This window comes from Carassius auratus, unplaced genomic scaffold, assembly GCF_003368295.1.
Source record: "Carassius auratus strain Wakin unplaced genomic scaffold, ASM336829v1 scaf_tig00215316, whole genome shotgun sequence".
NCBI lineage: Eukaryota > Metazoa > Chordata > Actinopteri > Cypriniformes > Cyprinidae > Carassius > Carassius auratus.
The window spans coordinates 2,097,478-2,124,754 of NW_020528035.1; the positions used below are offsets into that span (position 1 = coordinate 2,097,478).

The 27,277-nt window shown below is 38.7% G+C and overlaps 1 protein-coding gene across 1 annotated transcript in view; it reads left to right on the forward strand.

Annotated features, from left to right (window-relative positions):
- Nucleotides 1-27,277, forward strand: part of pappaa (pregnancy-associated plasma protein A, pappalysin 1a) — a 102,217-nt gene that overhangs the window by 7,142 nt on the left and 67,798 nt on the right. Inside the window, exons 4-8 of the mRNA XM_026259935.1 lie at nt 8,514-8,659; nt 10,040-10,333; nt 11,251-11,443; nt 13,953-14,074; nt 20,399-20,897. Of these exons, the coding sequence (XP_026115720.1) occupies nt 8,514-8,659; nt 10,040-10,333; nt 11,251-11,443; nt 13,953-14,074; nt 20,399-20,897 (1,254 nt within the window). The remainder of the gene's footprint in view (nt 1-8,513; nt 8,660-10,039; nt 10,334-11,250; nt 11,444-13,952; nt 14,075-20,398; nt 20,898-27,277) is intronic.

The window sequence follows — 27,277 nt, forward strand, 5'->3', positions numbered from 1 at the left end:
ACTGTACATGGAAGTATTTAAAAATATATACTGTTTGTGTGTGTTTGTTTATATATACACGCACATAATAAATATAAACAATGTACACACATTATGCAAACAAAAATTTGCATTTTGGATGTGATAAACCGTTTTGTGTATACACAGACGCACGCACGCATGCACGCGCACACACACGGCCAAATGTTTTGGCAGTGACATAAATTTTGCGTTTTTGCAAAGTTTGCTGCTTCAGTATTTGTAGATTATCTTCCACAGAATTATGAGAGAGCCCACTCCCTTGGTTGAAAAGAAACCCCACCTACTGCATGGATGGTCGCAGGATGCTTCACTGTTGGCACGTCACAGGACTCATGGTAGCGTTCACCTTCTCTGAACAAATCGATTTTCCAGATGTCCCAAACAGTAGGAAGAGAGCTACAGAAAAAGGAAAATAAAAATAAAAATAAAAAAGCCCCCCCCCGACACACACACACCCGCCCACCAACTCTGCACCAATATTCTACTGTCCATTCCTTGTACTTCCTGCAGAATTTTAGTCTGACATTGATGTATTTCTTATGGAGAAGTGGCTTACTTTCTGCCCTTCTTGACCCCAGGCTGTTGCCCAAAAATGTGGCCTCACTGTGCTTGCAGATGCTCTCAAACCGACCTGCTGCCATTCCAAAGAAAGCTCTACCCTGATGGCGACACAAATTCGGCTGACTCCTCAGGAGGAGACGGTCCTGGCACTTGCTGGGCACTCTGGGGCGTCCTGAAGACTTCTTCACTGCAGTTAAATCTCTTTCCTTGAAGTTCTTGATGATCTGGGAAATGGTTCTTTCAGATGCAATATTCTATGTAGCAATTTCCTTACATGTTAGGCCATTTTGATGCAAAGCAATGATGGCTGAACATGTTTCTTTGGAGATAACCATTATTAACAAGCGCATAATGATTTGAAAGCATATTGTGATTGTGAAAGTTCATTTTTTTTCCATAATGTAATGATAAAAATCAAACGTTCATATATTTTAGATCTCAAAAAAATTGCATATTTCATCCGACCATAAAAGAAAAGTGCTTTTAATACAAAAAAAGTCGACCTTCAAATAATTACGTTCAGTTATGCACTCAATACTTGGTCGGGAATCCTTTTGCAGAAATGACTGCTTCAATGCAGCGTGGCATGGAGGCAATCAGCCTGTGGCACTGCTGAGGTGTTATGGAGGCCCAGGATGCTTCGATAGCGGCCTTAAGCTCATCCAGAGTGTTGGGTCTTGCGTCTCTCTACTTTCTCTTCACAATATCCCACAGATTCTCTATGGGGTTCAGGTCAGGAGAGTTGGCAGGCAAATTGAGCACAGTAATACCATGGTCAGTAAACCATTTACCAGTGGTTTTGGCACTGTGAGCAGGTGCCAGTTCGTGCTGAAAAACAAAATCTTCATCTCCATAAAGCTTTTCAGCAGATGGAAGCATGAAGCGCTCCAAAATCTCCTGATAACTAGCTGCATTGACCCTGCCCTTGATAAAACACAGTGGATCAACACCAGCAGCTGACATGGCACCCCAGACCATCACTGACTGTGGGTACATGACACTGGACTTCAGGCATTTTGGCATTTCCTTCTCCCCAGTCTTCCTCCAGACTCTGGCACCTTGATTTACGAATGACATGCAAAATTTGCTTTCATCCGAAAAAAGTACTTTGGACCACTGAGCAACCGTCCAGTGCTGCTTCTCTGTAGCCCATTTCCTGCACACGCCTGTGCACGGTGGCTCTGGATGTTTCTACTCCATACTCAGTCCACTGCTTCCGCAGGTCCCCCAAGGTCTGGAATCGGTCCTTCTCCACAATCTTCCTCAGGGTCCGGTCACCTCTTCTCGTTGTGCAGCGTTTTTTCCCCACACTTTTTCCTTCCCACAGACTTCTCACTGAGGTGCCTTGATACAGCACTCTGGGAACAGCCTATTTGTTCATGAATTTCTTTCTGTGTCTTACCCTCTCGCTTGAGGGTGTCAATGATGGCCTTCTGGACAGAAGTCAGGTCGGCAGTCTTACCCATGATTGTGGTTTTGAGTAATGAACCAGGCTGGGAGTTTTTAAAAGCCTCAGGAATCTTTTGCAGGTGTTTAGAGTTAATTAGTTGATTCAGATGATTAGGTTAATAGCTCATTTAGAGAACCTTTTCATGATATGCTAATTTTTGGAGATAGGAATTTGGGGTTTTCATGAGCTGTATGACAAAATCATCAGTATTAAAATAATAAAAGACCTGAAATATTTCAGTTGGTGTGCAATGAATCTAAAATATATGAAAGTTTAATTTTTATCATTACATTATAGAAAATAATGAACTTTTATCACAGTATGCAAATTTTTTGAGAAGGACCTGTATATATATATATATATATACACATGTACACATATATATACACATGTGGGAAATATTTTGGCAATTTTCTTCATTCTTATCTTTACTACATAAACATATTTCAACTAATGGCAGTTTATTTAGTGTCCACTACGGCTCTGGGATGGCTACTTTCTTACTGTCACAATAATTTCAGGAATGCCCAAAGAAGAAAAAGATACGTTTAATAAAGAAATCCACAGCAGGAACAGAAACAACACAGGTTCCAAAGACAAGACTTGACAATGGACACAGGAAAAGGTTGAACTTAAATGCACTGACAAATGAGGCAAATTAATGCTAAACAGCTGAACAGAATGAACTAATGTCATTAGTAACTATGCCACCGGCTACATTCACACTGCAGGCTGAAATGACCCAATTTCGATTTTTTTGCCCCTATGCAACCTATATCTGATCTTTTCATGACAGTCTGAACGACACAGATCCGATCTTCTCAAATGTGATCCAGGCCACTTGGGTATGTGGTCCTGAATCCGATACGTATGCGATCTTTTGAAATGCGACCTCTGTCTGAACGGCCAGGCCACATGTATCCGACCCGGACATCATTGATACGCTGCAAACGCCATAATTCTGCGTTGAAGTAGGCGGGAACGAGAAGAGCCAGCCACTCACATCAGTATCCCACCACTCCTGCCTGTGACTCCACACCCACACGTTTCTCTGTACCGACATTGCTCCACAAAACCCCATGGCCAAAAACATTCTTTTTAATTTTCTTCTTAAAACGAGAAGATTGTAATTGTGCTGGCTCCATTGGTGAAATAACTTTAATATTGCAAAAAGAGCTCCGCTGTTGACTACACTGTTGTTGACATCTATGTTTAACATTAACTACTTCCGCTAACAACGAGTGACGTCGTTCACCTTTGAGTACTCTTCTGCGCATGTGGGTCACTTCTGGGTCATTTCACGTTCAAACAGGAGTGGTTATGGATCGCATTTAATTGGAAATGTGAATGGCCTTGCAAAAAAATCGAATTAAAAAATAAAAATCGGAATTGAGCATTAAGCCCTGCGGTGTGAACGTAGCCAAAATGAAGATAAGTGAAACAAGAACAAACCAACCATGAAACTAATGAAAACAAACTAAAAGTCCATGAAACAGAAACTAACATGTTGATGAAATTATGCCCCCCTGGGAATGGTGTGTCCTTGTGCTGCAGAAGATCCAACTGAGGAGGGAGGGAGGGGCCTCTAGAGGATGGTGTGTAGCAGGAGAAAGGCCGGTACTGTGATAAGGAAATGACAAAAAGGAACCAGGGTGGAGATGATGAAGAGAGGAGCAAGGGGAGGAGAAGCCAGGTATGAACCCAGAGCAGAGCATGGATTACAGTCGACGACAGAGTCGATGGAGGGAGGAGCCATGGTGGAAGTAAAGCTAACAACACCAGGGGTCTGATTGATTGAGACAAAGCTACTTGGGGAGCCCAGGGAGGAGACGGAGAACTGAAGAGCCAGGGTGACACCGTGGGTCTGAAGCACCAAGCCAGAGTCAACAGCTCATGCAACCATGCGACCTGGAAGACTGTGGCAAAACTAGAACAACAGAGGTCCAAGGAGGAGCCAGAGAGATGGAATCCTCTAGCAATGGATGGTCAACGGCTGACCAAGGTGGAACCAGAGGGACAAAGGAGCCTGGTGAAGTCAGTGGTATGACGAGGACCTTCCCTGGAGAGCTTGGACTTAGTTGAGGTGTTGAGTCTGACATAGTAGAAAGTACAGAGGCAGCTGTCCAGGTAGTAAGTTTGGTATGCCAGGTTTAAAACTTCCCTTGTGTGGTCCTTGAGGGAGCGATCCTCTTGCTCCAGGCAGAGGAGATTGACAGTGGGGATATTCATTTAAGGGAGAAAAAAGCCACGAATTAACTATTTTGTCACAATATTTGCAGGAATGCCTGAAGAAGACAAATATTTATTACCAAACGCAGAATTTAATAAAGATCCAGAAATCCACAAGAGATAATCTGGTTCAGGTCTGTTTGACTCTGGCTTGGTCCTTCAGAGGGGCAGCTGTGACCTAATGGTTAGAGACTTGGATTAGTTACCCCAAGGTCGTCGGTTCGAGTCTTGGTGCTGGCAGGATTTGTAGGTGGGAGGGAGTTAATGAACAGTGCTCTCTTCCACTCTCAATATCTGTGGCTGAAGTGCCCTTGAGCAAGGCACTGAACCCCCAGTTTCTCCTCGGGCGCTGGATATATAGCTGCCCACTGCTCCGGGTGTGTGTTCATGGTGTTTTCACTTCTCACTGCAGTATGTGTGCACTTGGATGGGTTAAATCCAGAGCACCAATTCTGAGTATGGGTAACCATACTTGGCAAATGTCACGACTTTCTTTTTCTTTTTCTTAATTATGGCTAGAGCTAAACTCTGGATGGTGGTCCCAGAGTTGGAGGATTGAAAAATCATGGAATACTGCAAAGTGGGCTAATATTTTAGTTGCATTTTGATTTCAGATTCATAACCACTGGATTGGATTGGATTGGTATGGATTTATGTAGCTTAACATTTCTTCTAAAACTCCAGATCTATCTCCACATTTCAGTAGTGTTAAAGTTTTTCAAAAGAGGGAGGCTGAATAGCATTTATAGATAGTGCCCATGTCTGTCTAGGTCATAAGTAGCATCCCTGCTTTTGTAACTTTGCTGAGTGTAGTTCCAACACCAATAAAACTCATCTGAATATGCTAATCAAAGTCTTCAGGAGTACTCTGAAACAACATCCAGGTGTAGGAGCAGGCTTGGAACTAAAGTGTAGCCCCCAGAGAAGCAGGGTTGGCTACTCCTGCTTCAGGCCAGTGCTTCTCAAACTTGTCCTGGAGACCCCCACCATGACACATTTCGGATGTCACCCTTATCTGCCACACCCAATTCAAGTCTTACAGTATCTAATAAGTTGATGAGTTCAATCAGGTGTATTAGTTGAGTGCGACATCCAAAATGTGCAGTGGCTGAGAAGGACTGCTATAGGTAATCTGTAAAGGCAACTGTAGATTATTACTGAGCCTTTCCCAACTATTCAGTTATTAGAGTGGGATCTTCATAAATCTATAAATCTACTGTTTTGGATTCATACACATAATTCTCTTGTCAAGTCTTACTATTTTTTTTTTTTCTGTTCTCATGTCAGATGTGTATCTGTGTATGCTGATTCTGATTCTAAATCTCTTCTGGCTTTTCATAAGCACTTCAAGAAAAATGTTTTTATCAAGGATCCCTCTAGGGCAGGGGTAACCAACCCTGCTCCTGGCGATTGACTTTCCTGCAAAGTTTAACTCCAACCCTAATCAAACACACCTGCCTTTCATTTTTAAGCGAGTCGAAGACCTTAATTAGTTGCTTCAGGTGTGTTTGATTAGGGTTGGAGTTAAACTTTGCAGGACAGTCCATCGCCAGGAGCAGGGTTGGTTACCCCTCCTCTAGAGTAACTGTTATCGCCTGCTGTGTGGTGATTTTCTCAGAGTTTAAAAAACTGGTATTTTATTCCAAAAGAGAAAAAGGAAATTGGATTTCTAAGTCTGAATACCTGAACCAACTGATTAGAAAGCACAACATGTTTACAATTCCTCCAATGATTAAGGTCTGGTTAAACTTTTGGACTATATGATATAGCTACGTTAATTTGTTTCACAAAAGTAATTTGTTTCCCAAAGACATACGTACTGTAGTAATTCCAACTTATGCAATTTGTTTTATGGATGATTATTGCTTTAAGAAGTAGGTTTTTTTTTTTTTTTTTTTTTTTTAAGTTGGATGGACTGCCAAGTAAAAGCCAACATTTCAAGGAAGCTTATTTGATTCTTGTTTAGACTGGTCACCAAGTAACAATTTTGTTTTCAAAATGTATTCATAAACTTTTGTTTAAAGAAGTGCACGAAGGTTCATGAGAAAACTTTAAACATTTCCATGTCGAGAGAAAAGATTGAATGAATTGATAAGTGAAAACAACCTTGTAACGTCTTTGTTTTGATCTGTATGATTCATCCCAGTATTCCAGTATTGTCCTTGAATTTCTTCTGCATGCCTTAATTGAGCTTCTCTTTCAAAGGAAAGCAATGTTTTCTATTAGCCATTTTGAACGCTTTCCAGACCGCAGAATCACATCCAATAGCATTCTTAAAGCTCTTCAAATGACTCTGCGTGCGGGCTATGAGGTGACATCAGTCATGAAAAACATGCAGGTGGTTTTTCCCAAATATTATCCCATCGCAATCATCAAGAGACTGTTTATCGCTGAATATCAAATCCAGTAACAGAAATCAGCAGTTGGCCAAACCTGAGATTTCAATGGAAATATTGCAACTGATGGATGAAAGATGGTTTAGAAAGATTAGAGTGAGAACAGAAGAAGAATTATTAGATAACCACCCCAAGTGGTTGTTTATTTTGTTTTGATTATGGGACCTCTAGTGAGACACACTGATGGCTTCACCGCAAACATTCATCAACATTCCTTCTTAATTGTGGAATTCTGGATGAACACTGTGCTACATGCGTGGCACAGCAATGGCTGTGTGGTCGTTTATTTTTGTAGACCCGGTGCCTGTTACCACTTTGCTTGTTTGGAAATCTAGCTAACCGGAGACATCGGGTTTGAGTCTCTGAAAAATGTGAACAATATCAACTTATGTTGTCTTACATGTTTTAAGCACGTGTTGAAAGTTATTTATCCATACTTTTTGAAGAATGTTTACAGTGCCACATTGTTTTTGCAAGAAAACAGTCCATTTGTAAGGAGACATTTGTGTTTTTACCTTCATAAGATCACTGATCAGATTTGATGGCGTATACATTGGACACAGTTGTGGTTAACCCATAAGCCAAAAGTTAAATGCTTGTGTAAATCCACACCATGTACACATGCTTGTATACATTGTGGATCCTTGTCCATTTTGGGCATGTTGTTGATGTGCAATAAGAAAAATGTCTGTCATGGCTTTAGTCCAGAGATTAGTCACAGGTGAAAGTCCGTACTATATTATCATCTGCCTCTGATGTGACGTCCATGCTTTTCCCTTGGCTATTGGGTTAATTGATGAATGGGGTTTCCTGAGTTGTCACATGGGTCACCTCAGGGAGGTCCTTCATAAGGTGCTTTACAGTTGTGTGAACTCTAAGTGCCAATGGAGCCCATAAACATAACGGACATTAATGGTTTTGCCCTAATGGAGTGATCTGGTGTAAAACGGGCTCTTAGCACATCAAGTCGAAGGAGCTACATGCTCATAAAAGCACCTGTCTTTGGAAAGACACTTACATTTGCACACCTGTTTTGGTCTCCTAGCCTGCTATTAAAAAAAGTTAATGCAGACCAGACTGGGGAAAGAGAGAACATGGTTGTAATGGATTCTTGAGAGTGATGTTAACAGTTGCTGGACAGCTTCTCTGTTGGCACAGTAGAAAGAGTGCAAATGAAAGATCAAAACTCTATACTGATTTGATTTGCATGCAAATAATTTGCAATATAGGGAAAATAATGGTGATAATTTTAACTTTTATGGTGAAGGGAAAATAGACAAGATTTGCATTATCTAAAACAGGACTTTAAGTCTTGAGGATCATTAAGGATCTCAAGTCAGTGTCTCTACAGCAGTCAAAGAACGGAATTGCACAAACAGGAATTGTTATTGTGGTAATCACTCCCACAGCGACCACTTGTCAGTATGCTACACACATAAGAACAGACAGATACTGACAATCATCCCTTTAACGTAGCATCTCATATGATTCCAAGTGAGTAGCTATCCTGTTTTATCCTTTGTAAGACAAGTTTTCCAGCAACTTTGCACTGGGGGGAATTTAGATTCATTAGTGTGTCATAATGAGTGTCAAATAAGGCTGACAAATTAAATGAGGCCCACCAGTGCTGGACTCTGTAACCTTGTTGGGAGGACTACATCATGTAACATGACGGTTGAGCTTCGGGAGACATCAGTTATCAGAGTACTTATTATGCAAGAACATATTTACTCTCCACAGAATATATGAAAAAAAAAAAAAAAATGTCCAGTAACTTAAAACGCATACGTATTTGTTCTGTTTACATTATAGACACTGTGCTCATTGTCAACATGTGTCTCCATGTCTGACTCCAGGGCCTATCTGGATGTGAAAGAGGTAAAAGAGATCCTAAAGCTGGACGGTTCCACGCACCTCAATATCTTCTTCGCCAATTCCTCAGATGAGGACCTTGCTGGAGTTGCCACCTGGCCATGGGACAAGGATGCACTCACACATCTAGGTATATAAAATATTGGATAAATGCAGTCTTAGCGGAAGCGTAACTGATACAATGACATGAAATGTATGCAAGTGAATATGACCAAAATTACAATTTTGTTGCATTTCCTCTGCAAGACTTATTGTGCAATTATTATTATTATTATTATTTTTTTTTTGTCCTGGCTGATTAAAATTGATTAGGCAAGTGACTGAAAACTTTTTATTGGCATTCAATGAGGCCTGGTCAGTACCAGATGCCAGTGAAAAATAGCATATTTTACTTTTTAGCTTTCAATCCGCTAATTCAAAAAAAAAAAAAAAAAAAAAAAAAGTAAGAGAGCTTGGGAACCAATACCGTTCTTTTTCTTAAATGCATTTGTATTGCAGAGTTCATTTGCATGAACAGGTGAGGTTTTTTTTTTTTTTTTTTTGAAGAAGAAGAAGAAAAAGCAGATAACTCCAACAGTCATTTTTTCGTAAAGCAGATGACTGCACATTTCATGTTGAATTTAAATTCAATTGAAGTTAAACAACCTCCTCAACTGACAACGTAGATGCCTGACAAACTTTGTTGTTCTGATTATATGCAATACAGGGAACTTTTCCCTCACCACTGCAATGTGCTGCTTTAGCAAGGTTCCTTGAAAAAGTTTCAGCATTTATTTTCTTTTTATGGCCTGAAGAAGATATCATGTACAGGTTCATCAAGTTCATCGAATTATCCATCCTCAATCAATTTTAGTCAGCTTTGACAAAACTCCTCTCAGTTTGTGCATCTTTTCAAAGAGACTATCAGCTTTTCAACTGACCTGAATAGGCTACTGTGTGCTGATTCGCTAAAAAAGACTTATCAGCTACTGTTCACAAACAACAAGGATGTTTGTTGGCTTTTACGGTAAAGCGTTAACTCACGATGCCCTGAAGGCAGACAATACCGGCTTTTGTGACAAAACATGTTTAGGGTTCAGAACTTGCTTTATGGAGAGATAAACGTATGGCAGTCAGCTATTTTTATTATTTATTTATTTATATATTTTTTTACGTGGCATTTATAGTTTTTGGCAAATGAACTGCAAATACCGGCATTTATTGTTTTTTTATTCGGTTTTTGCAAATGAACTCTTTTTCAAACTGCATAGTATAACCTACTTATCTATAACAAGTGATTCAAAATGTTTAGAATGTGCTTTATGGGGAGATTAATGCATGGCAGTCAGCTATTTTTTATTTTATTTATTTTTTTTACGTGGCATTTATCGGTTTTTGCAAAGTAACTCTTCTTTTTCAAACTGCATAGTATAACCTACTTATCTATAACAAGTGATAAGAAACAATCCTGAATATTTAAGAACAAGCACATTAGGGTTTACACTGTGTACTTTTCCTCGCCTCTTCTTAGGTGGCATAGTTCTGAATCCATCTTTCTACGGAACGTTTGGCCACACTCATACCATGATCCATGAGATCGGTCACAGTCTGGGACTGTACCATGTGTTTAGGGGCATCTCGGAGATCGAATCCTGCAATGATGCATGTTTAGAGACTGAGCCTTCACTGGAAACTGGAGATCTGTGTGCAGACACCAATCCCACACCGAAATACAAGTACTGCAGGGACCCTGAGCCTGGCAACGAAACGTGTGGCAACCGCAATTTCGTTCACACTCCCTACAATAATTACATGAGCTATGCAGGTAAAAACATATCTATGCAAACTCTCCTATTTAATGTTGATTAAATTAAATATTGGCTAGATATTAGTGCTTATTAAGCATATTAATGATTTATTTTGCATGACCATATTTTGGATCCTTTAATCCTATATGCCTTACCTAAACTTTACAACTACCATACTTACTATTAATAGGCAGCAAATTGAGGAGTTTATTTATAAGTAGTTAATTAATAGGAAGAATTGTTCCAAAAACTAAAATATGACTGAAAAGACACACACACACGTTTGTTTTTGTGAAAAGTGGGTTCATCACACAGGCGTAATGGTTTTTATACTGTACAAACTGTATATTCTATGGCCCTACACCAACCCTACACCTAACCCTCACAGCAAACTTTGTGTATTTTTACTTTCTCAAAAAAACTCACTCTGTATGGTTTATAAGTGTTTTGAAAAATGGGGACATGGGTTATGTCCTCATAAGTCACCTTATCCTGGTAATACCTGTGTCATACCCATGTCATTATACAGAGTTGTGTCCTGATATTGCACAAAAACACGCCTTGTGTGTGTCTTTTCAGTCAATTTTTAGTTTATTGTTAAACAATCTAACTTAAAATGGTTTATTTCACTCTTTGTTTCGATTATAACCATTCTAATGTTATTATTGATATTATGATTTTGATAGACTTAAAAGTTTTTAACTATGGAACACTTGGAAATTTGAATAGATTTTCCACGTTACGCAACCTTTTTTTATTATTTATTTTACAGTAGCTGTTACTAATTTTACAAATTACCAACTGTCAAATATTAAAACATTAATTTACTTTTATATTGGTCTTTGACCTTTTTAACAGGAAAGCCTTTTAATGTGCTATGGATCTATCAGGAACTAGGCCAAATAACTGTACGTTCACTCCATTTGTCCCACAGATGACGACTGCACTGATTCCTTTACACTTAACCAGGTAGCTCGCATGCACTGCTACTTGGACCTCATCTACCAGACCTGGCAACCCAACTACCGGCCCCCTCCAGTCCCCATGTCACCCCAAGTGGTAGAACAGGGACAAGACTCCATTACTGTGGAGTGGTTTCCACCCATCTCTGGACATTTCTATAACAGGTGAACTCAGGTTGCAATGGAATAGCACGTACCCTGGGGACATTTTTTGACAAATATATGTGATAAAATACACATGAGCATTAGGACAGATGCAATCTGATATATGAAATGTTGTGGAATATAAATGCGGATGTACTGTAGACAGAGGGGAGACATGTCTAAGTGTGTTCTGTTTAGTAAATATTGAAAGAGGAGAAGTCAGAGATATTTTGTAGTCATTATTTATTTTTTTATTTTTTTATACAGTGAGAGGATAGATTGGAGGAAGTGCAAAACAACTGAGAATTCTCAGTGTGTGCCAAATCGCTAACACATGGTGTCAATTAATGGTGCACTGGCTGTGTCACAGATACAGTGGAATTATTCACATTGCCTTCCAAAATCATCTTGTTGGCTCTAGAATATCCACATTTCATGACTCAGACCTGTGGAACTTTGTTAGGTTGAGTTTCTTTGTTATTTTATATCGGTTTTTATTGAGCTGAATGCAGTCGGTGATATTTATTTGTGGGCCTGCAGACAGTCCGCGTGGGACCGTTATGTGAAAGACAGGTGGAGTTCTCTGAGGCAAGCGGCAGGGGAATCCCCTTAGAAGGGGCATGTTGAGACATGTTGCTCTCAAACTCTCCACTTGGACCATGTGACATTGTTTACTGTATATCCATATGACATTCTAACACCAGAGTCTGGCTGCTTAAGCAGCAACACGATTTGTCATTGCCCTCTGGCAAAAGTGCTTAATGAGTCATTGGAGCTGATAAGGAATTCTCACTCAAGAGCTCTTGGGAGTAATGTTTTTAAATAGTGTGACAGAAATATAACAATTTTCCAACAGTGTACAGTAGTTATTTCTATAACAGCCTGTGTTTTCCAACAAGTAGTGGTGTAGTACAAAAGTATTATTTTCAAGGATTATTAATTACATTTAGTGTAAAAATTTTAATAAAGAAATATCAGTCTCTATTAAAACGTAGATACTGCCAACTACCAACACAACATTACATTAAATTATTGTATTTTAAATATGGAAATATTTTAATATATACCGTTGTTGTTTGATTACATCATTTGAACCATGTTTCTAGCACATAGAATAAGGATTTCAGGATAAGTCCTTAATATTATTAATTTATTTATTTGATGAAGTAGAATCTGAACATTTTTTTTTTTTTCTCCACCTGAACGTTTTTGTCTTTCTAGAAGAAAACTGTCTGGATTTTAATCATTGAGAAGACAAAATGAAAATCTTTGAACTAGAATCTGAACAATTAATTCTGCAGTAAATTAGTAAATGAATAACCCTTGAAAATAATACTTTTGTACTACAACAACAATTATAGTACATTGTTGAAAACCATTATGTTTCTGAGAAATACTAAAACATGATGAAATTATGAATTCAAACAATTACAGTATATACTAAGAATATTTCAATATTTAAAATAGATAAATTCAATGTAATGTTTTTTGTTGGTAGTGCATCTACTTTTTTATATAGTTTTAAATAGTTTTTGATTTTGTTTGGTCTTTACAAATGTAACCTGTCTACATTAAAGTCAGTGAACTTAAAGGGTTAGTTCACCCAAAAAGGAAAATTATGTCATTAATGACTCCCCCTCATGTCGTTCCAAACCTCCGTTCATCTTCAGAAAACAGTTTAAGATATTTTAGATTTAGTCAGAGAGCTTTTCTGTTGAAAATATATGTACGGTATGCTGTCCATGTCCAGAAAGGCAATAAAAACATCTTCAAAGTAGTCCATGTGACATCAGAGGGTCCTTTAGAATATTTTGAAGCATTAAAAATACATTTTGGTCCAAACATAGCAAAAACTATGACTTTATTCAGCATTGTCTTCTCTTCTGGGTCTGTTGTGAGTGCGTTCACTGCAGTGCAGTGATGTCCGGTTCGCAAACGAATCACTCGATTTAACTGGATTTTCTTGAACCAGTTCACCAAATCGAACTGAATCATTTAAAACGGTTCGCTTCTCCAATAAGCATTAATCCACAAATGACTTAAGCTGTTAACTTTTTTAATGTGGCACTCCCTCTGAGTTAAAACAAACCAATTGAAAATTTATTTTTGATGCTTCAAAAAATTCTAACGGACACTCTGATGTCACATGGACTACTTTGATGATGTTTTTATTACCTTTCTGGACATGGACAGAATACCATACATATATTTTCAATGGAGGGACAGAAAGCTTTGTACTATATCTAAAATATCTTAAACTGTGTTCTGAAAATAAACGGAGGTCTTATGGGTTTGGAACCACACGAGGGTGAGTCATTAATGACATAATTGTAATTTTTGGGTGAACTAACCCTTTAATACTATCAACAGTTTCTATTTTTGGTATATTTAATGATTTCGCCCACTATGGTATGCTTATTTCTTTTTTATTATTTCTTGTAAAATATATTGGAGGTCCCCATCTTACTTCCCATCCACTTGAATTTGCCGTATCTAAGTTGCATTTTGTCTATCTCTGTTGGTTTCCTAGAGAAGTGGGATCAGTATGTGATAAATGTGCAGAAGGTCATGTCCTCCTGCAGTACGCCTCCAATTCTTCGTCCCCGCGTCCCTGCTCCCCGTCTGGCCACTGGAGCCCCAGAGAAGCAGAGGGTGAGTTTTTTTTCATAACTCCAACATCACACCACTTCTTCTAAACACACTTGTTTGCCATTGGCTAGTCTTGCACCCAGTCAATGCTTCTTTAGAGAATCCACGTATTGACTGCATCACAATCTAATACATGTGTTGTGTCTAAGATGCAAGTGCCAAAAGTGCCTGAATATTACACATTTTTCAACTATCCCGATATAGAGAATTTGTCATAGAGGTGATTAACTCGTCTACTGTCTGCATTCCAGATTAGTGTGATTTAGACTCAAGCAAAAGCCTTGAGAAAATATTTGTGGTCTGTGCATGTCCCTGGACAGACGCTTGTGCGAAATTTCTGGTCCAGCATTCATAATATTGAACTGTCTCTGCAACCAGAATAGAAAACCTCAATGTCTCTGCGCCATTGAAACTCATTACAAATAGGTCCGTTCGTCTCAGTTGGATGCTTGCTTAGCAGAGCCATACGAGTGTGCAGGCTCCCCTGGTCAGAGGCATGCGGTTGCCAAAGTCTCTCGAGTTCCTGAAGGCAACATCCCGAAGGAAATGTTTGTTGTCCGTTGCCATGACGAATTTGCATCCCAAGAGTAAGATTCTCATTGGATATTCTCCTGGTATAGTAGGATAACAAAACCTGTAGATTTACTTCAAGTCACATTTTAAATTCTTGTGCTTTTGTACATATAAAAATGTGGAAATATTGATATTTATTTTTCAAAGCGAACATTCTATGTAAACAATTCATAAAGCCATTTTGTAAAGCAATGGTTTATACAAACAAATGACACTGAAATTTGTTGTGCTCGTGTTTCATAAATGTCATCCAATGACTGTTTTCGGACAGGTCTCTCAAACATTCTAGTCCTGCCCTAAATTTACGTCACTGAGCCGCTGATTCTTTGTGAACCAAGGGAAGGGATCATTATAAGCATGTTCCCATTAGTCTTTATTGATCGATGCTCTAACCCATAGGCAATGAAATCAAGTCTTTTCCAGCCTGGGATTTTTTTTTTTGTTGCCAGCCACTGCCAGCATTTTTTTGCATTCATGTTTGATGATCGGTTTATTTTACATGTGCAACTGCTTACATACACAATTGTTTGTTTCTCCTTCTTTTTCACCATTCACTTATTTGATCCAGACATTCAATAATCTTTCAGCAAATGTACAATAGCACCTCCTACCATATAATAGTGAAAACAAGGAAAGCCAGAAAATTCCAGTCAGTGGCAGGAAACTGTTGTCTCTTAAATGACAGAAAATTCTGTCAATAGCAGGTAAAGAGTTTAAGTATAAAGCAAACTTAATTTCTTCTCTCTCTCTTTCTCACTTTTTTTGTTGCTATTTATGTCCCTCTTCAGGATATAGTAAATAGTGAAAGATTTCAGACTACGTGTGTTCTTGTGGCACATAGGTGACTCCAAAATGATCAGTTACATGACATTGACAGCTCAGGTGATTGGTCCAAAAACAACTGTGTCCCGTGCAAATATTTGGTCAAATATGTATATAGGGCTTTCTCCAGGTAAGATAGAGCTCCTTGAAACAAACAGAGCAATGTTCTGAGTGTTTCACTTTTTGGTGAAATCAACCTACAGTTTATAGTTGACTTGGTAATCTACAGTGCCCTTGTCAACAGTAGATAAGAATGATTTTATGTATGTATATTTTAAATGAATACTCACCTTGTCAGGGCATTGTGACCCTGGCTCCTCACACTGATCTTGTCAAAGCATCCAGTCTCTCTTGCAACTTTATTTTTTGATGAATTAATGCATACTTAAAATTGCCTTTTTAAAATCTACTTCATTTATTTATGTATTTATTTAGCATTTCAGAAAGCCATATATGTTCTCAGAGTAACTGTGAACAGGAAAGTGAACAGTTAGCTGGCGGTGGGATTTTTTCCCCTTTATAAATAGTCTACACAGCTGTGCTGCTCCAGAATTTGCAGACAGCTGCTTTATTAATTATTGTTTGTGAGTGTGGCTGGCATAAAATAGCATTGTGTCAGAATGCTCTTACTCTGCAAATCAAAGCTTTTGGGGTTCTTGTGGGATTTTTATCCCATGTGACTTACGACGTATATGTTTTTGTGGTCAAGGCTGTTTCAGAAGCAGTATACTTGTTGGTGCCATTCGGGAAATGTTGCATTTCCTCGCTATTAAAAGGCTTCCCACGGTCAGGACGCAGGTCTGTTCATGCATTTTGGTGAGATGGTGTCTTGCAGTTTTAATTTATATGTCTAGCAGACTCATTATCAACTGGAGCTGTGTTTCTTCTTCAAAGACCTGCTTTGATGATAATGAACTCACACAGACGGTGATGGATATGGGTCAGAGTTGGCTGTTAACCTTATTATCAGAGAGCACTTCACTTCAGAACCCATCGTTTTCACTAAATGTTCTACGGTTGGAGACAGGCCATTCATAATCTCCTTGATATGGAATTCTCTGTCCAGGCAGCACACACACACACACACACACACACACACTCTTAAAAATAAACATACGTGCTCTCTCAAATAAACATTAATAAATGCCGCACTCTGCACTTGTTGCAGTGTCACGGTGACATGCCTGGGCTTGCCGATGTTCCAGCGTGTAAACGGCTCTCTGTTTTCCATCTTGGAATGATGCCCTGTTAATCAGTTAGTCCCCTCAATGCGCCACTCTTACGCTAGTATTCATCCTGCGTGACGTGCACCGAAGACCCCAGCACAGCTGCTTGGCGATCTGTTTGTTTGTGCTTCTCAGGCAGGGATGGCGTTTCAGCGTCCACCCTTTTCTGCTGCGTCTTCCCGATGGCATTGCCACTCCACCTGCCGGCCGTGGAGTTCACAGGGTTTGTGGCTCATGTCGTCAAGACACTCCTTCTGTTCGTATTCTCAGCCTACAAGAGTCGGAGTACCTCTCTCGTAAATCTTTACTACCAAGAGAATTATAGCAGAAGGAGAAAAAAAGCACAAGGGAAAGTTAGATGGGGGAAAACAACTGCAGATTGGGGAAACCATACAACCCACTCTTGGCACTTGAAAACACAGAAAATCACACGTGGTCTGCAGGCAAAGAATGCAAACCAGCAGACTAAAGGGTTGGCAGGGATAATTAGAGATTGAATAGTGAAAGGACCAACTCAAAAGCTTCATCTTTCAGTAAATACCTCTCTGCGTCTGGTAAATCTGCATTATGGTGTAGTTTGTCCAGATGTTAAGGCGTATTTTAATCATGGCTCAGAGTACAGAAAGTTTGTGCTTCTTCTTTATGCTCGTGCTCCAATTTGTACCCAGTATATACTTCGATATACTTCATCTCCATTTCGTCGAAATGGCACATGATATTGTCTGCTCACACTATCCATGTGTATTCTGATTTTTGTAGGTGCGTGGACTTGCATGTGCATTTGCAGCTTACTGAACACTCAAATATGAGGGTTTGCTTTGCAGTGTGCATGCTTCAAACTTGTTCAGCCATGTTTACGGTCAATGCTTGTGGTCAGGCTTACGTACTCAAATTTGCGGGAGTAGTAGTATTTCGCCCAACAGTAGTTTACCCATTGATGGGTAGTAACTGGTTACATGTTATCTGGATTGTGTAGTCAGTTTCCAAAAATATGCAATTGTACACAATTTCAAGTTATTTCTTATTTACATGTGATACAGGTATTCACAAGCTTTTTTTCTGAACCCCTTTCACTTAATATTTTTATTTTAAGGTAATAAGTTTGCATGTTCACATTCACAGTTCTCTTGCTTTGGTTAATGGTCAAAAGACATACAATAAACAAACAAACAAAAAATGTCGTAGTGTTTTATTTCGATTGATGTTATTTTATATATATATATATATATATATATATATATATATATATGTATGTATATATATATGTATGTATGTATGTATGTATGTATGTATATATATCTTTGTATTTTTATATAAAGTAAATTAAATAAATGTATTAAATAAATGTAAATCTGAAAGTATTATTTATGGTTGCATTTTTCAGACCTACTGTAGTACGATCACTCACACAATACATGAAAACAAATGGTGTTTGTTATTAACTCAGGTGGACTACAACCGAATTTTCAATGTCTTGACAATACCTCAAATCTCTTAAATTCAATAAACTAAACTAAAACTTTGTTTGAACTTTTGGATAGTGACAACAGAGCAAAAAAAAATAAGTCAGATTTTTTCTTTTTTTTGTATTTAGTAAACAAGTGTATCAGCATGCTGCAAACAACACCAAGGTTCAGTTCCCAGGGATTGCATGAAATGTATACAGTGCAAGTTGATTTGTGTAAGACTATCTGCCAAATGTTTGCTGATAATTTTTTTGGAGCTCGACAGTATAAATCCTCTCCTTTCACTGCATGAAATAGGCCTTATTCACTAATTATTTTGGACAACATGCATATTTATCATGCTAAAAAAAAAAAAAAAAAAAAAAAAAAAATATATATATATATATATATATATATATATATATATATATATATATATATATATATATATATATAACAAAACAGTAAGTAACAAAGAATATTTTTACAGTTTTAGTTTAATAACCCTGTTCTCAGGAGCTCTGGGAAAGATGAAGGTCACTTCAATCTGAATCTATTTTATTGTTTATTACTATCATTTACTGATAAACGTTCCTACAACATCCACAGAAGCTTGCTGAAGCGGACCTGCACTCACACTTCAGTGTACCACAATTACCTAAAGCGGGATGTTTTCAGCTATACATACCCCCCCCCCCCACTTCCCTTTTTCCATGAATGAGCACTTTCCTAGACAAGGTAATACCCCGATGGGATTAGCTAATCAAGTGAAAATGCAAGGCACTAATTCATGGCCGAATTGTTAGGTCACCTTGAAAACTAGCCCACCGCTGCTGTGGCGGCTGAACCCTGACTCCAGTACCTTTGCAACAGGGTAATTAGTCCATCAGGGAGTCATTTAGATAAAAGATGACAGTTATTCATCTTGTGAAATGACTACCTGATGAATACATTCATTACGCCCCCCCCCCCCCCCCCCCTTTCTTTTTTTACATGTGTTAGTTTGCAAGAAGATGCGCTCCCATCTTAAAAACAGTTCTGTGGCTGGTCAAATGCAGCGTAAGCGAGGTGCGAACGTAAACCTGCGGTATCGAAGACATTTTTATTGTATGTTTACTTCTATTCTGGCCACACACATACTCACAATAATAAATGTGTTGAGATGATGTGGCCTGGAAAGCGAAAAACTCAGTGCTCAGTTGATTAAACACTGGAATTTTGTGCACTGCCCAGAAATGAGGTTAGCAAATGGCTTTTGCTGTTGCCAGTTTGGAATTGCACAAAGGAAAAGCAGGAGAACACACTGTCTGCAGTGCCCTGGCTTCTCCCCACATTTGATGAATGTTGGGGTACGTCACTCCCCATCAAATGGGCTGCTGTTGACTCCAAATATGGATGGACTGCAGCATATGAGAGGTAATTGCCAGGCTGAAACTGAAAGCCTTGTGCGGGCCTCATCCTCGGGTCACTCGGATTTCTGATTTTTGCCACAGAAATGAGAGAGAATGTGAAGGAGAAATGGATGGACAAGAAGGAGTTTAACAACACGCAACTCTATGCATCAAGAGCGTGGCTGCATTTCTCATTATGCACACCTCCTTTTTCTGCTGTACCTTACGATTTATTGTTCCTGCTTCAGTTCAGATACTGCACCAAACTGGGTTGCTGGTTTAATTTTAGTGGTATTATGATGGAATGCTCCCTTGAAGTCTGCACTGAAGTCAGTTTGCAACTTGCATAAATATTTTTAGGATTTTTGTTTCAGCATGGAATGTATTCATTGTTCTTGGTTTTCTGTTACTAAGATCAGACAGAGACAACAGCAACATCTTAAAACTGTGACAATATAAACATGCAATACAGATAATAAAAATGTAATATCTCTCTATATCAAAATGTCTTCAACAACAAATAATTAAACAAACAAACAAATATATAAATAAATAGATCAAATTTAAGGCATGTACTGTTTGCAAAAGCTTGACTTGGGAGCTATAGAGAGAATCTGGTTTATATCCTTTGCTTTACAAGAGAACATTTTGAGAAATGTATTGTAGTCCCCCTTCTACTAGATCGCAAGAATAGTTTAATGAATTAATTATTTTTTTTTAAATCTATAAACAGCTGCCTTTACAATCCTTCCATTTACTTGTATAGCAATATTGTAAAAAAAAGTCTGCATGCCACAAATTAAACTCTTGAAGAAGATATAGCTTTGAAATACTGTATTAGACTTTAATGCATTTTGCTGCATCTCTTAGGACCACCAGATGTGGAGCAGGCATGCGAGCCCAGCGTCCGCACATGGAGTCCAAATAATGGCATGGATCTGGGAATGGTGCCTCCCCCCTGCCCTCTGCAAGGCTGCATGTTACAGCTGGAGTTTGCATATCCAGTGGTCCCTGACTCCCTCACAGTGTGGGTGACCTTCTCCTCCCAGGAGGAAACAGTCCTGCCTGCCATCCACAATATCATCCTATTGACTGTCAGTGGCAACAACCTGTCTCTGGGTCCCAGTAATTTGTTCTGCGACACACCGCTGACTATCAAGCTGGATGTGCATGAGAAGGTGTATGGCGTGCAGTTTTTCACCATGGAGCAACATTTGGAAATTGATGCTACTCTGCTCACGTCTAAACCCAACTGTCCGCTCTGTCAAGAATGTGAGCCACTGCACTACCGGCTTCTGCGGCAGCCGCCGTTTGTCCACTCACCCCAGGGTGTCATGCTAAGAGACTCGATGCGAAGATACATGGACAGGTGAGTCTTTTGGATTACCAATTCATTTGCTGTTCAATTTGCTCATTCACATGGCAATTAATTCAATGAATAAACTGAACCTTATAAATTATAAAAAAAAGTATATATATTTATATATATCTCTATATTTCTTTTTTTTCTGGTAAATTATTAACTGTAATTATATGTTTTTAGGTTCTGGCTAATGTTCAGATACTTTCGCTACCTCTTCCAGAATAAGTTGTATTGACTTTGGAACTTATCTTCGATTTGGAACTGTTTTACCACAAAACAAAACTAACGTAATTGAAAGTTGGAGTGCGAAATGTGCCTGGTCAGCATTAGGCACAGCAAATCCCTGCTCAAATCTTGTGGTGTCTCTCTGTTCTTTTTCAATTCTCGAGCAAAGCCAAAAGAAACAAAGAGAAGGATGCAGCTGCTGGTTGATTTCAGTCCAGCCCTTGGCATCAGGAAGCCTGTTAACATGCTCTGCCATCTTGAGGTTGCTCTGGCCTCGGTCGGGCACCTCTGGTTTAGGCAGTAACATACTAATGCTTTCCCACTTAAAGCCAGATACTGGGTCTCTGGTCAGTGTTTCTGTATAGGCCACTTCAGGATGCATGCAAAATTGAAAGTTTAACTTGCTACCCACTAATATAGTAGTTCAACACTGCAGAGTGTTTCCAAAAGTTTTGAGAAATGTGCAGATCACAGATGTATCTACCACCAGCACAGATTAGCTTTGAACAGACAATTATCACAGTAGAGGGGATCAGGGATGGGTGTAAAATGGGGCCATTTGTAATGCTGCTTTTTGAGCATATATTGGATAAATTACTTACAGAGCTGAAAGGTTTTAAATGTTTAATATGATTTGAATATCCAGTATATTCCTATTTAACAAATTATTTAAGACTGACACCAACCATTTCAGCTGTTTTGACTTATGAGTTTACATGAAGGAGTCTTAGGATTTTCTAATGGAGCTATCAATTATTAGCAGGTTATTAACATCATTACATCATAACATTAATCAAAAGGTTGTAATGCGCATGATTTAGGAAATAATATGTACATTTAGGGACAGATATCTACCTTTAAAATACTAAAATGCATCCTTTTGGATTAAATAAGGTTTACTTTTTAAGTTCAAAGGTACAAAAGTGTACCATTCCAGTGACAGCTTTTGTACCTTTTTATCCTGATATCATAGATTGTTCGTAAACATTGCCACTGAAGCAGTGTTGCGGTTAATTAAATAACGATATACTTTAAGTGATAATTGACTGTTAGTGATGACACCTGCTGCTTGCAAGTAGAGTCACTGAAGAGACAACAATATATTGTTTATGGTAATAGAGTGCATTACTTTACTGATGCAGGTGTGTAGATGCATCACACTGGCACAGATTGATGCTATTTTCTTAATTTTATATGACTTTTTCCTCCCCGTATTGTGCAAGCTTTTTCTCCACTGTACTGTAGCTGAATAAAGCAGACATGGTTTTGATCTAATCTGAGGTAGGTAAGGTTTTGGCTAAAGTAAACTGTGGTCAACTCACAGCTGCGTTTGAGAGTCTGTTTTCTGAATGACGTTGATTCTGAGATCTGAATCGATTACAATCACATAATCTGAGGTCCCCTGCTGAATGCATTCATTACCTCAGCTCTGATTCAAGACAGATATTCATCTTTGGTAAATATGTCCAGACACCTCTGTCTAATTTGGGTCACCTGTGTCTCTCTCACTCAGCACTCGCTCGTTAATTTCAATGGGGAGCCTTGGGTTTTGGATTCATACAGTATGGGACCTTAAAGTCTGTTCAGAAATATGAGAGTAGGGATGCAGCTCTGGAACATAGGAATAAATCTTGGAGGGGGGTTGACCCTGCATGCATGTGACTCTGGCCTTCAGAAAACCCCCAGCCATCTGCTATTCCTCTCCCTGACCTGGCCCTCTTTGCTGTCATGGCTTCAAAGGGAACCCCTGCTTTGAGCTGACAGGACCCCCCTGCCAATGAGAGAGAGGCCAAGACAACTGGCCAACTCATCCAATTTAGGGGCCCCAGCTTCATGGAACCTGGTTCCCCTTGGTCTAAGACTCTCACCTCTGTTATGTCAAGTCCACTGGTTATGGCATTCCAGAAGCTCCACCCTCCCATCAGCTCCACTGCTAATGATGGACGGATTACAGAGGTTTGATTTGGTGTCCCATAGTCCTTAATCCCAATGGAAAATCACTTTATCAAGTTTACAGGATAAGTATTTGAAACGAAATCGCATCAAAACCACTGTACAGTTCTAGATGCATAGTTTGGTTCTGCTTATCAAAAAAGTGTCCCTTGACCACTTTTGAAATTTGTCAAGGGATTTGGTTAAGACTAGAGCTAGGTGTTTTGGAACATGGTGACATTTCACGTTTACTTAAAGATCCTCCTAATTCCTTGTGGATTTGAACCAAAATGTTACATAAAGAACAATAATTTGGCCTAGCTTATATGTAAAATTGCATAGGGATCTGCATGTGTTATACACAGCTGTAGAGCTTTTGACGTCATAGCTGACCGCAGTAATCCCTGTTTACCAGAGGGAAGATTTGCACTGTGGAAATGTTGGAGTTTCTTTCTAAAGTCACCGCTATGAGTTGATCTCCTTTACATATGATTGACATAACTTCTCAACCAGAACAACTGGGGATGACTCAACTAATGATTTATCGACGTTGGTGTGTTTGGTGTATTACTGCTGTTCCATCATCCTGACTGAATCCCTAGAAATACAAGGAAAAGCTAATCTGCTGTGGTTTTAGAAATATGACTACGTGCGGGCACTGGTGAAATTTGAATTCTTTAAAAGGTAGATTGTTTAGTGAGAACTACTGGCAGCTTTCCGAAATGTTGGCATCTCATTTGAAAACCATCCGTTGCCATTTACCCAGAAAACAACAAAACCTTCTCTATTCTTCTCTCGTGCTGTTGTTGCTTGCGTATGGTGTTTCTCTGGAGGAGGTCACTTGAATCGCTACTTTCTCTTGTCTTCAAGCACTTCATAACTCCTGATATGTATCTGTGGTCAGTCTTCCCACAAGTTTTAAGTTTCTTTTTTTATCAAGAATTCCAGAAAGTGGACATTGAGTGAGGTGAAAGTGGACAGAAAGTGAGATGATCAAAAAACATTTTTATTTTTTTTACTTTCTCGGGTTATAACTTCAACACAAGATCTATAAGTTAATTACTGAGAATCAGAGGTGCAAACAGATGGTAGCTTCACACGCTGAACTCTTCCAGTGTTTAACCGATAAGCTGCAAGTGCAATTCTGTTGACATGTGAACTTATTCATAAAGTGTCATCAACATATATTTACACCATAAGCTTCTTGGTAGGCCTGTTGCTCTCTCAAGAGTGGCTGGCTCACATCATGGTTTGACATATCTTCAGCTGCACCGGTTCAGTACAGTTGAGAATACAATCAGACATGTGCGTTAATAAGACACAGATGAAGTTGTGTTAAAGAGTGGATGCTGAGCAGAGGATGATGGCATGCTGATTTCTTCAGCACCTCAGCACATGTGTGAGGAAGAATGTCTGGAGGCTGATGTCTTTTCATGCAATAGGAAGTGGAACTGGTTCTCCATAGAGATAGACATAAGAACTCAGAAGTGATGACAATGATCAATCATGCAATGATCTGAACAATTCTCACTGAAAACTAAAAACAGCTATACTCAAATCCATTTTCCAGTTCATCTGACATCATTTTACATCAACACTGGGTGTGTTTTTCCTTGGCTTAGGAAGTAGAAGCTCTGCACTGATATTATATTGTTCATTGAGTGATGCAACACATACTATAGCCTTCAGATACAGTAGTTTGCCACAGCCTTAGCACAATTCCACTCTTCAGCACGATAGTATCTATGAAAACTCCAACATAACATGAACTTTTCCAAATATCCAACATAAGGGTGACCATATTTTAGTTTTAAAAAAAGATGACAGTGGTGGCACAATAGCTGTGGGTAAGGAGATGGTTTGGTTTGGGATGTAACTCCAAATATCATTTCAAAACCAAAAATTCACACTTTACAGTCACCTTTACACAGATTTATCATAAACATATCTAAAAGGCTTCTTAGTGGCCATCATTCACAAAATCTCCCACAGTTTGGTCATGGTTAGAACGTAGAATGTTTCAATACAAGCATTTCTGTCAAATTTAATATATGCAAGCTATAACCCACAGGAGAAAATCAACCCTCCACAACAGTTTAAAATCTGTTAGAAAAAAAAGAGGCATATTTGGCAATCCTGTATCCAAAGCGATTTAAATACTCCGCATATTGATAATGGCTCCCTGATAAGCATAAATTATATTAAATATTATAATATTTGCGGGAGAGGCCAGTAATGGTCAGAAATTCAGCGGGAGCAGGATTAAGAAAACTGTCTTGTGCAGGGCTTTATTGTGAATGGTGACCGTAGAAAGCAAAAGTCAAATCCTGATCATTTAGAGCGAATTAGAAATTAAGGGTGCATTTAGGCAACTTTTTTAGGTCCAAAAAGAGGACATGTCCAGGGAAAGAGGACATAATGGTCACCCTATCATACAGCAATTGCTGCAGCACGCTATCAGAGTTCCTCTGAAACCCTCCACCTCCCTCAGCTCTGCTTGTCTAGATATGCTTGAGGATTTATGTCTGATTATTCATGCAGCAGCAACATAACTTACATGCTCTCAGCAGTGTGTCTGCATACCTATTGGTAATTGCAAGCCCCCATACTTGCTCTGCAACACCATATGTAACAGATCTAGTCAGCCAAGACCAAATACATTAACATTGTCATATCCATTTATATGCTGAAACTATCCCAAGAGTTTTCAATATTGAAGTAAAAAAAAAAAAAAAAAAAAAAAATACTATACCTCTATTTATATTTGCAGCCATTAGGTCAATACTGAATGTACTAAATAACGTATTTATTGTTTTTATTATTATTATTATTATTATTATTATTATTATTATTATTATTATTGTTGTTTTTTTGCCGTTCACATGTGTGATAATGCACAGTGTATGTTGGACTCCATAAATGAGCAATTTAGCGAACAATAGCCGGGTTTCCATCTAAAATTGTGAATTTAACGTATGCGCTAAATTGGAATATCACACAAAACATTTGTGAACATGCACCATTTCCATCCAGCAAGTCAAAGAGAACAAAATAATCACTTCCTGTTAACTCGCACTATACATCACTAAGAAAAGTAGGAGAAGCTACTGAAAATGATAATTTTCCTATATAATAAATTACTTGCACCTCAGAATGAGCACATGAAACACTATGAATGCGGTCATTGCTTTCGGAGGTAGATGCTGCTGTAAGGAACGCAGTCATTTAACAGTTCTGGGAGGCAATAATACAGAAATAGTGATGACAGACTTTGCTCGGGCATTTCCAAATGACCATATACAAACATTTCAGACTGTGGAACAAAATCGGTCCACTGGTTAGTCAGGATTTACCGTCCCGTAGCGCAAAGTCATGGCTTTTTTTGATGTGCTTAGAGGAATTTATTCACAGATATTTGTATTATTTTTATTCGAAATTCAGCATTTTCATCACTCGATTCTGAAGCGATACTTCAAAATGCGCATAAAAGCAGGGTGATGGAAATCCAGCTATTCTCTCAAGTGTCATATGTGCTCTTAAAGGGACAGAACTCTTCAAGTCCATGTAATTTGTGTGGCTCATCATCATCATCATCATCATCATCGTCACCAATGTTTATTTTTATATTGAACCATCCTCAATGTTGCTTTATAAGGAAGAAAGGAGTCTAAACAGAAAAAAGGCTAAATAGAGGCAATTGGGAGGTGCACCAAAATTCAATGACCAAAAAAAATAAAAATAAGGTGGACATGAGGATGATTCATGACAGTCATCAAAATGTGGACTAAAAGATGAGGCACTTCAGCAGTTTTTAACAGTGAACTTACAGGTTAAATTGTGTGTCTTGTGGAAATAAGGTAACTGCATACACATAAAGTACAATCACGCAGACTTGGCAGCCCTGACTGAGCTTTGGTACAGGACCATCCGAATGCGGAGTTGGCCTTCCTAAAATCTGCTTTCTGTTTCTATCTATGTCATCTTTTTCCCTCATTTGCTTTTTCTTTAGTTTGTTGCCTTTCCTTTTTTCCTCCTTACATGCTCACTCACTCTTATTTCTCTCCATTCCAGGGGTTTTACTTTGTTATTTATATATTTTTTTTTATAATGCCAGGATGAATATTGACTTGTTGATTTAGGCAGACAATATTTAGGAAGCCTCATTTGAACATTTGGTCTGCAATAAGGTGTATTGTGAAAATTAGCTTGGCACGTGCTGTGCTTTCTGT